The 16,818-nt window shown below is 31.9% G+C and overlaps 1 protein-coding gene across 7 annotated transcripts in view; it reads right to left on the bottom strand.

Annotated features, from left to right (window-relative positions):
• The window catches only part of LOC137655857 (sodium/potassium/calcium exchanger Nckx30C-like), a 705,766-nt gene that overhangs the window by 343,743 nt on the left and 345,205 nt on the right, over window positions 1–16,818 (bottom strand). For 5 of the 7 annotated variants that reach the window (XM_068390050.1, XM_068390048.1, XM_068390053.1 and 2 more), the window contains one exon: window positions 11,107–12,050. In XM_068390050.1, coding sequence (XP_068246151.1) covers window positions 11,107–11,982 — 876 coding nt within the window. In that variant the 5' untranslated portion in view covers window positions 11,983–12,050. The remainder of the gene's footprint in view (window positions 1–11,106; window positions 12,051–16,818) is intronic. The other 2 variants (XM_068390052.1, XM_068390051.1) reach the window with 1 other exon arrangement.

Consider the following 16,818-nt stretch of genomic DNA (forward strand, 5'->3'; position numbering starts at 1 on the left):
TCCAAAATAATAGCAAATAAGGAGACATTTAATAGTTGTGAAGCAGATATTACAGATGGTGAGCAGATATTACAGATGGTGAGGTTGCAACGACCAAAGAAACTAACGAGTTTGAGTGGGACTCGAACCCCAGTCTGGCGTTCACCAGTCAGGGACGTTACCACCTCGGCCACCGCAACAGCAGAAATGAATGGGGGGAATTTATAGAGTTTTAAGCTAGAAAGGTCAGAGGTGGTCATCCTTATCCTGCCGAGCCACTTATTATGGTATTACCTGAGGCTGTCCGCTGTGATGTTATCTAGTGGTAATTAAGTTAGGTCAGTTTCAAACCAAGCTCGAGGGCTGTTGTGAGAGGATATTTGCCAGGAAAATCCAGCCTCAGATATCCTGTTGTTACTCGTTCAAGAGGATTAATCAATACTAACTGCTACGTATGTAATTCCAGGAAAAAAACGTGACCTGAATAATGTATGAAATATAATGAGAAATTCAGTAAAATTGCATTTTTTAAATTAAAATCAGGATATATTCGACAACGAATTTTTTCGGAGCCATCCACTTAACGGTAGTATCATATATCCTGGAAAATGTTGAAGAAAATGTTAACCTCTTCATAACTGTCCATCGATGAAGAGGTGTACTTCCAAAATAGTTTCCAACCAGGCGACCGAGAGATTAGTTCCTGCACCTGGACACCAGGAGGCTCTGTTAGCCGAGATATTGTCCCATATTATTCTCAGAGGAGACAGGATCACTTGTTTCCCATCTCTTTTGTGTCACATTGAAATTTATCCGGCACGTATGTTCAGATAACGTGCCCTCTTTGATGTTTGTTTTCAAAGGAAGAATCTCTCTCTCTCTCTCTCTCTCTCTCTCTCTCTCTCTCTCTCTCTCTCTCTCTCTCTCTCTCTCTCTCTCATCGTAAGCACATTTTGTTAAAATTTGTTAACTGCAGTATACTGTACAGTACTATAATTCGGCATTTAGATTCAGATTTTGTTTATATAGGCGATAATTATTTTAATGTTGTTACTGTTCTTAAAATATTTTATTTTTCCTGTCTTCCTTTCCTCACTGGGCTATTTTCCCTGTTGGAGCCCGTTGGCTTATAGCATCCTGCTTATCCAACTAGGGTTGTAGCTTAGCAAGTAATGATAATAATAATAATAGGAATGATATAAAAGACTTAAAGATTTGCTTTAGGAAGTGGACAAGGGAATGTAATAGTGCCATTTGATTTTCAACTATCTTCTATTCAAATAAATTCCAAAACTACAATAATTCGTAATTAATCTTAGAATAACACGGGGAATAAAATGAATACCAACTATTCTAAAGAATATTCCCATCTTTCAGCTCCTCTTGAGTTTCAAAGTGATCTTTATGCAGAAATGGAGACACCGTCCCTCGTAACGAATCCACCTTTTTCTCTCTCTCCTTTTCCACGACATCTGAGAAGCATTATGATATAAATATTAAAGAGAGAAGAGGGCAGGGTCTTGAAAACAATGAGAGCTCTTTTTATTTTACCATGGACGTGCAGCGGCAAAGACAATATGCCTCTGCAGGAATAGTGTTACGTAATTTCGGAGATGAAAGAACCGAGGGCGGACCAAAGAAGAAGAGAGATATGAAAGCCTGAAAAGGTACACATGAGAAAATGAATGCCCTAATGCATATAAGAAATTATATATATGATATTTTTAGGAGAGAGAGAGAGAGAGAGAGAGAGAGAGAGAGAGAGAGAGAGAGAGAGAGAGAGAGCTCTGTATATTTCAGGTCGTTATATAAATGCAAACACATACACTCAAATATATAAATTCATATGTATATACAGTATATATATAATATATATACATATATATATATATATATATATATATATATATATATATATATGTATATCTATGTATATGTGTATGTATATGTACATATACATATATATAAATATATATATACATATATATATATATATATATATATATATATATATATATATATATATATATATATATATATATGTCTTTTGCCTACATGTTAGAATATCCTCTAATTTAGTTTGCTTTCGTATCCGTGTTCCACTTTATCTGTCTCTTAGTGTTTTCCGATTATCAATCTTTCTATAACTCTTTGAGTTATAACTAGCTTATGGTCTAAGGCTTTAGTAATGCTCCAAGTTTCTTATGCATAACTTAATACTGATAGGACCTTCCCATTAAATACTTTTCTTTTCAGAGAAATTGGCATTTTACTTTTCATAATCTCATTTTGTTTACCAAAAGCTCTTAATCCCATGCTTATCCTTCTTTTAATTTAGGTCGCATAGAACAGGTTTTCGGACATTTGGTGTAGAGTTCAGCAAGTTTTTCTACTATGAAATCTCCTCCATATATCATTAAATCAATTATTAGGCCATTTTCTCCTACTGCTTTGCCTTTTTTCATACCTTTTAATGCTTTCTTTACTTCTTCTACTGTTACTCTTGGTACCGGCTCAGGAATTTCATTAATTCTATTAGCAAAGTTAGTTCTTATATAATTATTGTATAGCTTTTTACAGAAATACTCTGCATTTTTTACCACTCCATCTCTTTTGTTGATAACACTTCCATTCTCATCCTTAAAACAAATATCTTTTCATCAATTAGATGTTTCTTCCTTTCTTTAGTGTTTCATCAATTTTGGTATGATTGGTTTACGAATGACTTGTGTTTTTAATTTTTTATTGTTTTGGATAGTTCTGCTAATTCTATTTCACCTCTTTTGTATTTTACCCTTGTGTCCTATCTTTTATTTACTAAGTTTTTCTGTTTTCTGATAGTTTTCCTTGACGTTGTTTAGGAACTGTTCCATCCAAATCTTGTGCTGGTTAAATTACTGTTCTTTTATTCTTTTCTTGCTTCCATTTCATCATGTAGCTTGGAGTGCCTATTTTGCATTGCTAAACTAAACTCATAAAATTTTTCTCTTATTACATGGGTGTTTATTTTCTTTTTTTTCTTTATTTATTTAGATTTAGACAAATTTTGCTTCTCAACTTTCTGTGGTCGTTTGACTTTAATATGCTTAATACTGATACATATTTAACTAAATTAACTTTTTCACTGAAAATAAAATCTATATCGTTTATCGTTTCTCCACTCAGGCTTCTCCATGTCCATTTTCTATGTTCTTTTATTATGATAAAAAAAAGTGTTCATAATTTTAAGACTGTTTCTTTTATAAAATTCTGGGTGCCAATTACCTAATGTGTCTACTGCTGATTTCCCTCATTTCTTTGGCCTTCCTCAACATTGGAATCACCCAAAAACAAATGTAAATCGAGTCTTATGATTTTTCATAATCTCCAGATCTTCATAAAAAGATTCTATTTATCCTCTGTATGGGATATTGTTAGTGTAAACGTTTGAATGATCTGTTTATACTTCTTATTTAGTTTGATAATTAATCCTGCAGTTCTATCACTAGCACTATGAAATTTTTCTATGTTACCTGCAAGAATTTTATTAATAAGAAAACCCACTCAATTTTCTTTTATTCTTTGCATTACCTCTGAAACAAAATATATGGCCCTTTCATAACTCTATCTAAGATTCTGCAGTTCTTCTAATCTAACTCAACCCTATTATATCCCAATTTGTATATTTAAGCTTTTCTAGTAATAAAGCAAGATCTTTCCTTAATAGGATCCTGACAATGTATGTATGTGTATATATATATATATATATATATATATATATATATATATATATATATATATATATATATATATATATGTATATATATACATACATATATATATATATATATATATATATATATATATATACATACATACATATATATATTTATATATATATGCATACATACATACATTTATACGTTAAATCAAGGAAATTGAATGGACAAATGAAAAAAAAAATTAAGACATGGAGTCATGATTTATTATTTTTTTTCCCTTTTCCATTGATTTCCCTTCCATGTATAAGTAGATTTATATATCATTATCATTATCACTAGCTAAGCTACAACCCTAGTTGGAGAAGCAGGATACTGAAAGAACAAGGGCTCCAACAGGGAAAAATAACACAGGGGGGAAAGGGAATAAAGAAATAATTTAACAACTGTACACGAGAAGCAACGAATAATGAATATGCAACACATTAAGACTCATAACAACGTTAAAATATATCTGTCATGTATAAGTTATGAAGAGACTTATATCAGCCTGTTCAACATGAAATTATTCGCTACAAGTTTGGACTTCTGAAGTTCCACCATTTTAACTGCCTGATAAGGAAGATTATTCCACAACTTGGCCACAGCTGGAATAAAACTTCTAAAATACTGCTTGGTATTGAACCTTAAAATGGAGAAGGCATGACCCCTTGAATTAACTGCATACCTAGCATTACACGCAGGATAATACGATAATACTGTCCAGGAAGATCTGAATGCAAACGATGGTCAGAATTACGGAAGATCTTATGCAACATGCATGACGGATTTCTGAACGATAGTATCAGAGGTTAATATCAGGATCGGGAATAAGAAATTCAATAAACGGAAGGTTTTTGACCAACAAATTAAGATGATATTCAGGAGCTGAAGCCCAGGCAGGATAACAATACTTGAAATAAGGCAAAATTATATAATTAAAACATCCCTTTAGAATAGAGTAATCACCGAAGATATTAAAGAAAAACTTTCTCAATTAGAATTTTTTCTGCAATTGAAGAAGAAACAAACCTAAATTTGCAATCAAGAATCACATCTAAAATTTTAAAAGTCATAAAGAGTAATAGAAACATTATCGATGCAATGATCTGCATGTTGAGTTGCCACTATCCTTGACCTACTTGTAATCATAATTTGAGTTTTATTCGGGTTCAGCTTCATGCCCATACTTTTACCATGCAAAAATTTTAGCTAGATCTCTATTCAGGGATTTAACAACTTCAGATGTACATAAATAGACGTAAAGAGAGTAACATCATCTGCATAAACAACGAGCTTCTTTTTTTAGGCCAAACCACATTTCACGCGTATATAGCATGAAAAGTATTGGGCCAAGACCACTACCCTGGGGAACACCAGATATCTGGTTAGTTACTTTTCGCACAGTAACGCTTTGACAATGTGCACTTCATCATAGCAAGGTGTTCCAGGAATTCCTGTGTCCAGCTGTACATGGGCCCTATGTTTGTTAGTTGTTATTTCCATTGAATTTCAGTAAAAGCAGTTGAATTCGTATTAATATTGATAACAATAAATATAATAATAATAATAATAATTATTATTATTATTATTATTATTATTATTATTAATATTATTATTATTACTATAATGAAAGTGGTTAAAATTAACGACATAATTAATTATGCTACATCACTTTATCATTCATTTCTTCATTTAATCATTTTTGAAGATAATGTTATTTTCCGTAAAGAATATTAGAACCAAGCGATCGAGGTGTCAAAAACACTCCTTTCCAAAATTAATTCTTTTCACACCATGAAACGAAAACTCATAGTTTTTTTTATCTGAATGTTGCTCGCCAGATAATGAAAGCTATTTTTCTTTTATTTTTATATCCGACCGCAGAATACCATTTTAAAATATCAAAACCAGATGTTGGTCCTAAGGCCTAAAACAATTTTAAAAAATGACTTTTTAGTTCAACGGAGAGAAAAAAAAATTGTGCATTTGAATACTTTTTTATCAATATATTCCCTTTTGTGTATACATTTTTTTTATTCAAACGAAAAACATATTTTGTGCCTTGAGATAATATTCATAACCCAGTTCCCTTTTAGGTTTATACTTTTTCTATTCAATGATCTTTTTTTTTAATTCTTCTTATTATCTTCGTATTACTGCTCCTCCATCTTCCCCATGCTTTTCCATAATTCAATTCTTTTTCTTCTTCCCCATGCTCCTCCCTCTTCCCCATGTTTCTCCATAATTCAATTCTTTTTCTTCCCCATGCTCCTCCCTCTTCCCCATGCTTCTCTATCTTCCCCATGCTTCTCCATAATTCAATTCTTTTTCTTCTTCCCCATGCTCCTCCATCTTCCCCATGCTTCCCTATCTTCCCCATGCTTCTCCATAATTCAATTCTTTTTCTTCTTCATCCCAGCTCACTTCCTCGATAAAGAGAAACAATCAGTGATGTCCCAAGATTTATTCTGTAGTAGAGAGAAGAAGCGAGACCGTATTATTCATAAGGACTCCCGGACTTTGTAAGGTTGCTCCCAATTACACCAGATATTCCACGTGTATTTACGAAGCCCTAAAGAAGGAATCTGTGGAGAGCTTTATCTTTAAGGAAACCAAAGATGGGTGATCATACATAAAGCATTAAAGTTCATACATATTTATACACTATATATATATATATATATATATATATATATATATATATATATATATATATATATGTATATATGTATGTATTTATGTATGTATGTATATATAAGTATATTGGTGCATTATGTTTTCATTTATGGACGCTGCTGATAAGAATCCTGTTTTGATTAATAGAATCAACGATAAGGGAATATTTTTACACATGAGGTATATCTTTGATGCATCTGCTGTTTTATCTCTTTCTGTGTCTATCTATTTATATACAGTACATATATACATTTAATATGTACATAAACACACACGTATATGTACTGTTTATATATGCAGACATACACATACGCATACACTCACACACACACACATATATATATATATATATATATATGTGTGTATATATATATATATATATATATATATATGTGTATATATGTATAAGTAAAAGCATTATAGAATATTTTTTTCTTAACCCCTATAAATTTCTTCTTAAATCCATTTCAAATACTTCTTTTATTTTATATCCCTTCGCTCCTACCTTTTACTCCCATCCTTATACCCTGCCATTGGCATTTCATTTTTTTTTTTTTTTTAAATTGCCTCGTCAGTCTTTTTTTTATTCCTTTTAGTGTTTACAATAAAGACGTGGAAGTGGCAGGTCGAATAAAATGATGTCCTTGGCAAATTAAGTGGTCTGCTCTCCTCCCTCTGTTGGAAATATTTCTCCATTTTTTTTTTTTTTTTTTTAATAGCTCAATGGTCATCCCGTTCAAACCCATTCTCCTTTTTCCGTCATAAGACCTGAACTTTATTGAGCGTTGTTAATTATTGCAATTACTTCTCCTCTTTTTCTTTTTATTTACTTTTTGTTCTGATGTAGAGTTTGGAAATGATAAAATGTCTGGTACGTTTGTTGAAATTATAAAGCTGGTTTACTATACTATTAATATCTGTAAATATTATGTATATATATATATATATATATATATATATATATATATATATATATATTTATGTATATATAAATATATATATTATATATATATTTTTATATATATATAAATATATATATATATATATATATATATATATAAATGTATATATGTATATATATATGTGTATGTATATATATATATATATATATATATATATATATATATATATATATAGATATGAATATGTATATATATATATGTGTTTATATATGTATGTATATATATATACACATATACATACATACATATATATATATATATATATATATATATATATATACATATATATATTTATATGTTGATATGTATGTGTGTATGTATATACATGCATACAACAGTAACAACATATCAACTACAGTCGTTTCTAGTCCATTGCAGGACAAACTTCTCAAATCCCCTTATTCGTGTTTGGGGTTTGGCCAGTTTTCATCACCATGCTGACCACTGCTGATTAGTGATGGTGGGAAACTTTGGTCTGATCGCTCCAAGCAAACCAAAATAGGTTTGGTAAACCTGACTAGCACAGCTTTGCTGATCACGGCGATACACAAACTTCACCACGTTAGGGTATCCCCAATCAGAAAGGATATATATATATATATATATATATATATATATATATATATATACATATATATATATGTATATATATACATATATATATGTATATATATATATATATATATATATATATATATATATATACATATATATCTATATCTATATGTATATATATATATATATATATATATATATATATATATAGATAGATAGATAGATAGATAGATATTTATAATATTTTTTTGTGGAAAAAAGGTGTACAATATATGAAATGGAGTGGAGGAGCTTCAATATTTGCTTTTCAATAATGTTCATTGTTAAGTGTCTCCCTTCTTGTTATAGTTTATATAGGAGATATTTATTTTAATGTTACTGTTCTTAAAAAAATCATTTCCTTTTCGTCACAGTGCTATTTTCCCTATTGGAGCCCCTGGGCTTAGAGCATCCTGCTTTTCCAACTAAGGTTCTAGTTTGGCAAGTAATAATAATAATAATAATAATAATAATAATAATAATAATAATAATAATAATTGAGGAACTGGCATGAATTATTAAATTCATATTTCATGTAAAGCCCATTGTCCATGATAGTTTTACTGGATTTTCAAAATAGCATTTTAATCTCCTGTGTTCAATAAAAGCTCAATAAAAGCTTTTGCTTTAGCATCGTTCAAACAGTTGAACAGCCGTCTTACGACGTGAAAAGTGTTTGAAGCACTCCCCCCCCCCCTTGAAAAGGCTAAATAAACATCTTGAAATCATGTGGACAAGAACAAATCGAAGAAATTGTTTGATTAACCTTTTTGGTTGATGTATTCAACAGTAGGCAGAGCAATGCGTAGCTTCACTATCTTGGTTAAATTTTTGGTCCCGTGAAACTAGAACACTTTTTACAAGTCCTTGATGTTTATGGAGGTAGACCAATAGCTCAAATGATATTTTGCTACGTTTTTTAATAACGAAAACCGATTTCTTAGCTGTACATTGTCTTTCATTTCTGCATGGTAGCTAGAATAGGTTATTTTTTACACTTAATGGGGACTTGGTAATGTTACTCCATTAGGTAAATGTGTTTGCGATAGCTTAAGAAGTCACTCCGACCACTGACCACTTTCCATAACTCCAATAATGATTACTTAAGGCCATGGAATACGTGATGCCTTCTTACAATTTCCGTGCTATAAGAAGTCCACTGATCTTAGTAAGGAGTTTGGTATGTTTGGCCTTGGTTCTAGTGTTGCCTTTTGACTACATTGGATTTTTCTTTCTAGTTACGGTTCATTTTCCCTTTTGCCTACACACACACACACACACACACACACACCTAAAAATTCACGAAGAATAGGAATGTAAAATTCTGGTGTTCCAACGGGTTAGCCCTTGGGTTTATAGCATGTTGCTTTTATAACTAGGGTTGTAGCTTAGCTAGTAATAATAATAATAATAAATATGCATGATTTGCGATTTGGCCCAGAAGAAACCAAGCATATTGCATCTGTTTATGGCGCTGTTCTCTTTGCACAAATTCATTCCTTTAAATGTAGACCCGTGGTTGCTAAATCCCTCAATATAAATGAAGTTGAAATCAGTGTTTGGTGTAAATTATGGGGTATGAAGTTGAACCCTAACCAAATTGAAAATATGATTGTAGCTAGGTCAGGGACGTTGACTCTTGCTCACCATCCAGAACTTTTCATTGATAATGTCTCTTTAACAGCACATAACTCGTTTGAAGTTCCAGGAGTGCTTCTTGATTGAAAATTTACGTCTAAGAAACATGTCTCATTTTTTCTTCGGTTACACTAAAAATTAACTCTTAAAGTTTTTTAATATTTTTTGTGATCTATCCTTCCTGAGGATATATTTCAATTCTCTCATTCTGCTGTTTTGAATATTGTTTTTCCGTCTGGTCTTCAGCTGTTGACTCACATACTAATTTGTTGGACCAAGACGCTCTAATAAATCCTTATCCCTTATCTGTACATTAATCTTTAGTACCATTGTTCAGTTAGGTTTTTTTTTTTTTTTTTTTTTTTTTTTTTTTTTTTTCATAAGTGTTTTGATATTTCTGATTGTTCCTTGGATTCAGATGTTCAGATACTGTACCATCCGGGATATAGGACTAAATAGTCAGATAATCTGTCACTAGATTTTGGAATAATCTTCCTAATCTAGCAGATGTATATGCTTTTGTGTTGAACAGGTTTATATAAGACTAATTTCATAGTTTTATATAAAACATATATTTAATGTTGTTAATGATCTTGATATATTTCCTATATATTTTTTTCTTATTCACAGTTTATTCGTTAATTCTCTATTTCATTTAAAATTTGTTTTTTCTTTATTGGAGCCTTTACGCTCGCACCAATTTGCTTTTCTAAGTAGAGTTTTAGCCTAGCTATAAAATCATAATATTAATAATGATAATAACGTGTGATTAGCTACATTTTGTACATTCATGCTTATCATTTAAAATGTACATATTTTGAACAGTATTTAGACAGTGAGCAAGTAGTACAGATAAAATCTACTTGTTTGTGGCTTACTATTTATGTTAAAGATAATTCATTTATGCCTGATGATACATTATTTATTACAGATAAATTTATATAGGTCTTTTATAGGTTTCAAAAAACTACAAGGAACGAAAAGGTTGGTACTTATGCATTCAAATCTCACTGAGACACAGTTAGACATATGTGAGGTAAACATCTAATTAGACTTATAGGAAAGTTTAAAAAGTTTTGTGAGTGCATGGGACTTTTTTCATGTGATCATTATATATATATATATACACACATATATATATATATATATATATATATATATATATATATATATATATATATATATATATAAATAAATTCACATGAGCGTCTATAGATATTCTTGTATGTATGTATGTATGTTTGTATGTATGTATGTTTGTATGTATAAGTGTGTACATATGCTTATACATACATGTATGTATACACAGTATATATATATATATATATATATATATATATATATATATATATATATATATACTGTAGCACGAAGACACACATACACCAATGTATCTTTCAATGAGTAATCGATGATAGAAACAAGAAACTGATCAATCAAGTTAACTGAAGATATAGTGTTTTGTGAGGGGCAGGTCGGCAAGGTACACAGCACAGTGAAGGGAGTTGGTTACTCACGCTTGGCACAAGCTGGTCGGTGGAACAGACTCTCGTCACCTTGTTGCGGTTGAGCTGTTTCTTGACGAACTTCTCGATCTTCTCGTTGAATTTCATGAATAAGCAGTATGAAATGTAGATGAGGAACAAGATTAGGGCTTCGTACCAGTAGACGTTACTGTCCAAGAAAAAAATAACCAGAAGTAGAAGAGAAGTACTGTAAAAAGTCACATCACGGAACAGAGGCCACCATGTGAGGTCCAACACTGTCCTTGAAAACAATACACACATAGCAATCACAAAGAGCACATTGAACACAGCTGAGCCGACGATGGTACCGATGCCAACGTCATCGAAGCTGATGAAGACGCCGATGACGGAGGTGAAGAGCTCGGGGGCCGACCCTCCTGCGGCCATGAAAGTGGCCCCGGCTACATCTTCCGAAATCTGGAGCTTCTCAATGATGACATCGAGAGAGGGCACGAAGAACTCATCGCACACAAGGGCCAAGGCCACGAACATGTAGATCATGCCAAGCACATGGAGGATGATGGCTCCTTGTTTGCGCTCCTCGGGAGTAAACAAATCTGGCGGGAAAAGAGGATCGTTGACGACCTTAGTTTCATTGGCCTCTTCTTCGATGGGCGTGTCAGTCTCATCCTCGTCGTACTGGATAGTGGTGGTGGAGACCTGCTTAAGGCTTCTAGTGCGCACCACATGAGGAGCGGGAAGGTGAGACTTCAGGTGGGCGGCGGACTGGAAGGACGGTGGTGTGTCCTGTAGCAGGAGACTGACACCTATAAAGGCAAAGGTGAACACTGTCACCCCCACCAACTGTGGGAGGCCGTGCCATCGGCGACGACGGCGGATGGAGGCGTTTTTAGGATGTAATGGCATAGCAGTGGTGGCAGTCACTGGTGGCGGTGACAGCACTGCCCCGGGACCCCTTCCTGATTCATCACGCCCTGGAAGGAAAGAACAGCGGCCGTTAGAATAAGTGGAAAATATATCACTGTTTTATGCAATCTCTATTATTATTATTATTATTATTATTATTTGCTAAGCTACAACCCTAGTTGGAAAAGCAAGATTCTATAAGCACAAGAGCTCCAACAGGGAAAAATAGCCCAGTGAGGAAAGGAAACAAGGAAATAAAGAAACTATATAAGAATGATTGAAAAATTAAAATGAAATATTTTAAAAAACATTAACAACATTAAAACAGATAATTCATATATAACTATAAAAGACTCATGTCTTCTAACTTGATTTAGATTTTATTTAGAATTTAGAGTATCTATAGATATTGGTATTTGGAAACTTTCTCGATAGAAATTATTAGTAAGATGGAAAAAATGTTTGTCTTTCACATACTTCCCATTTCCAAATAATAAGATTAAGAAACTGTACCATGGTATTCCACTGTCTTGGGTTAGAGTTCTCTTGCTTGAGGGTACACTCGGGCACACTATTCTGTCTTATTTTTCTTCCTCTTGTTTTTAAAAGTATTTCATAGTTAATATATGACTGATTTATTTGAAAGATATTACTGTTCTTAAAATATTTTATTTTAATTGTTAATTATTTTCCTTGAAGTTTATTTATATTCTTATTTAATTTCCTCAATGGGCTATTTTCCTTGTTGGAGCCCTTGGGCTTATAGCCTCTTGTTTTTCCAACTATGCTTGTAGCTTAGCAAGTAATAATAATAATAATAATAATAATAATAATAATAATAATAATAATAAGAGAAGAAATATATCATGAATGGTACTACAATGATTACCAATTGGGAACCTAAATTAAAAAAAAAAAGAAACAATGGTCGCAATTATTTTTTCTAAGACTACAATTATTTATTAATAAATTGTCTTGATTGCACATCTCAAAACTTCCACTCTTATATAAATTCAAAATATATGTTACCATCGCTCAGTTACCCTTGGAAATTCTTTTTAAGAATACCCGAGAGTTATATAAATTCAATTTCAACAGAAATGCATCCTTTTGATTTACTGGATTTCTTTTAACAACTATTAATTTCTTATGTTCCAAAAGTTAAATTTCCATTACTTTTCCCATACATTTGAACGTATTTTTATCTGAAAATTTTTAGTCAAAAAGTTAAACTTGAATCACTTTTCCCATACATTTGAACGTATTTTTATCTGAAACTTTTTTGTCAAAAAGTTAAATTTGAATCACTTTTCCCATACATTTGAACGTATTTTTATCTGAAACTTTTTAGTCAATACTTTTAAAAGGTTTTCAGAATTTTGATGTCCAATTGAAACGGATAATTTGGTTCTATTGTGAATGTTCATCGAAGAGAAAAATAGAAGTGAAGGAAGTATGATAGTGTTATACAACCTGTCTCCCGTTGTGACGATACTCTCTTATATAAGGATTACACTTAGGGTCTTAGGAGAAGTTTCAAAACTAGAACCTTCATACTTAGTGAAAGTGCGATGTTTAAGGGTTAATAAATAAAGAAAAGTAGCCATGACGTCCACTTTTATATTTTGGAACTAAAAACATCATTTGACATAAAGAAAGAGGAAGAGTGTTTTCTATGAACTCAAGCACGACCAAGCAAGAAGGAAAATTAAAGAATATTGAGATAACATTCTTCGATGGAAGTCCTGTTGAGGAAATGAAAAGAAAGATTCCTAAAGAAGAGGAGAGATGACAGCTATATAGAATATTTAAAGAATTAGAAAGAAAATTAAATAACTCAGAATGAAATGGTAGTTTTTTTTTCACTTTAATTATACACAAATGCAACAGGATTAAAAATAAATGTAAACGACTCTTCTTTACTTTATTATACTTCTTATTAATTTACTTTATTATACTTTTTATTAAAAGCTTTTCTCTTACTATAGTAATCAAAGCAAAACGTCAAGATGACAACCCCAGGAGCTGTGCCAGTTAATAGTGAAATAACCTCAAATCACTTATTCCTTTTTGAGAAAAAGTGTTTATTGATCGAGAAATCTGATGTACAAAAACAAGATGGGACATTGAATAGTTTTCAGATTTTTAGTGGTTGCTCTTGTTGTATTCTTTTAAATAATAACGTATATATACTTGCTCACACACGCGCACACACATATACACCCATAATGTGTGTGCGTGTGTTTTTTTTTTTTCGTGATCTTCCTCTTACTGTTGCAAGTAATTTGGTTGATAAACTATTTGCCTAGTTCAATGAAATGTATGTTAATGATAATTATAATAATATTGATGATAAAAATAATAGTTATTATTATTATTATTATTATTATTATTATTGATATTATTATTATTATTATTATTATTATTATTATTATTATTATTATTATTATTATTATCATAAAAATGTCTTCGGAGGCTGAAATTATATGTTCTGTATAAGGCTTACGGGAATACTCTATTCGAGCAAATTGGATGAGATAAGATCTTTTACCTTCGTTCTTTGAGATAAAAACTTGAAAGCTCAGTACCTTGATTGGGATTGATCAAATGCTTCGCGAATCGTCCAAATTCTCGGTAATTAAGCAAATGAAACAATAAACTTTCTAAGTAGTAGCTAAACTCCTTTCCAGAGAAATAGCATCCGACAGACTTAGGCATGGTAAGCTTAGGAGACTACACTTTAAAGGTTTAAAGGCCACTCATGAATGGCAGAGGCAAGGGACAGTGACATTGCCCTATCAAACAGGACCATAGAGACTGACCCTATATACTTATGATCAGCGCCCAAGCCCACTCTCCACCTAAGCTACGACCAGGGAAGACCAGGCAATGGCTGCTGATGACTCAGCAAATAGACCTATAGGCTCCCCCAAACCCGCCCCCCACATCTTTAGCTCACAAGAATGGTGAGGTTGCAGCGACCAAAGAACTAATGAGTTTGAGCGGGACTAGAACCCCATTCTGGCGTTCACCAGTCAGGGACGTTACCACATCGGCCACTATAACCCTTAATAGCCTGTGATGTGACGTTGAAATATATAGCAAAAAAAAAAAGTCTAGACTCATTTTGTTGATCATTCATAGGTGCTGCCATTTGTTTATCAGTTATAGGTGTTTCTTTATTAGAATGGCTTCCAATTCTTCTACAGCTGGTGTTAGTTATTAACTATAACTCGTTTAGCTAGGGAATCAATCTCTCTCTCTCTCTCTCTCTCTCTCTCTCTCTCTCTCCAATGTTGTACTTTACCGCCAGAGCTTAGTCTATAATTTTTTGTCAATTTTATTTTCCTAGCTGATTGGCAATATTCAAAATTTGCTTCGAGTGACCACGCTCTGTTCTTTAGTCTTCTTTTGAAATCTAACATTCGCTTGCACTGTTCAATATTTTCTAATCTTCTTTCTTTATTATTCTCAATTACTGGGGAATGCAAATAGCCGTGCAAGTCTCCTTGTAATCTGATATAATTTTCTGTTACTTAGCCTTATTTTTTCTTCTTTTACTCATGTTGATATTTTGGCTTTCCCGTTTTCCCTGCTCTATACGTGTCATGATTCAGTATGTATTATTTCGAAGTCTAATCTTTACATATATTTTATATAATATCTATTTATTTTTGTAATTAACCTAATAAGAAATTCATTCCACCTAATATTGGCTTGGGATATTAAGCTTCAGCCGTGATTATATGAAGATACATAGAAAACCTTTTCTATAGTAAAATCATAGCCCACGTTACAATCTACTTAGAAAGTCGTCGAAAAGACTCCAAGGATTTTGAAATTCATTCGGCTTTTAAAATGTATCTTTTAGTTCTTTTACACAACCTACGAAAACTACGAGGACCTGTCGAATGTCGGTGCCAATCCAAGAGGGTGCCATTAACTTGTCATATAATTCTGAAAGGCGTTTTTTAAAGAACGGGTGTTGCAAACCCCGAAGGAAAATAATAGACGAAGAATGTGTCTGGAAATTTTTAAAACTTGTGATGTTAAGCTGTCACTTTAGAAGTTTGTAAAACCTTTACTCAGGGATTTACTCACTTTCTTTTAGTCTGTTCGTGCTTACGTGGTTTTTAGTTTCACGTTCTTTTCACATTCATTTGCTGAGATCGTGTATTTCACATTCTTGATCTTTTTTTATTTATTTTGAATATATTCAATTTCTCATATTCTTCTTTGTGTTCTTTTCCATGATATATATTTCCCCCTTACAATTTTCTCCTTTTTTTCTGTTGGAACCCTTGAGCTTTTAGCATCTTGGTTTTCCAATTAGGGTTATACTGTAGCTAGGGAAAATAATAATAATAATAATAATAATAATAATAATAATAATAATAATAATAAGGGCTTATAGTATCTTACTGTTCCAACTAGGATTATATCTTAGCTAATAATAATAATAATAATAATAATAATAATAATAATAATAATAATAATAATAATAGTAAAAGGGTTGTCTCCAGAAAAATAAAGCATTCTAGTTTCTCAGATAGTCTCTAAGCATAAGATTGCAAACCCCTAGCTCTTTTCTTTAATTTCAGCCAGAACTAGTACACTTCTAGAGCTAGGGTGAGTAGTTAACAGTACCATGTGTTTGAACCTTGGTTAGCAAACTTAAGCTGAGTGCTTACTCCTGAGGCACAACTTCCACTATAGGTCAATGTTCCTTCCAAAGGTTAGCAGTGGGTCAGACACATCCTTGATATATATATATATATATATATATATATATATATATATATATATATATATATATAATTATATATATAATTTATA

The sequence above is a fragment of the Palaemon carinicauda genome, chromosome 16 (assembly GCF_036898095.1).
Source record: "Palaemon carinicauda isolate YSFRI2023 chromosome 16, ASM3689809v2, whole genome shotgun sequence".
NCBI lineage: Eukaryota > Metazoa > Arthropoda > Malacostraca > Decapoda > Palaemonidae > Palaemon > Palaemon carinicauda.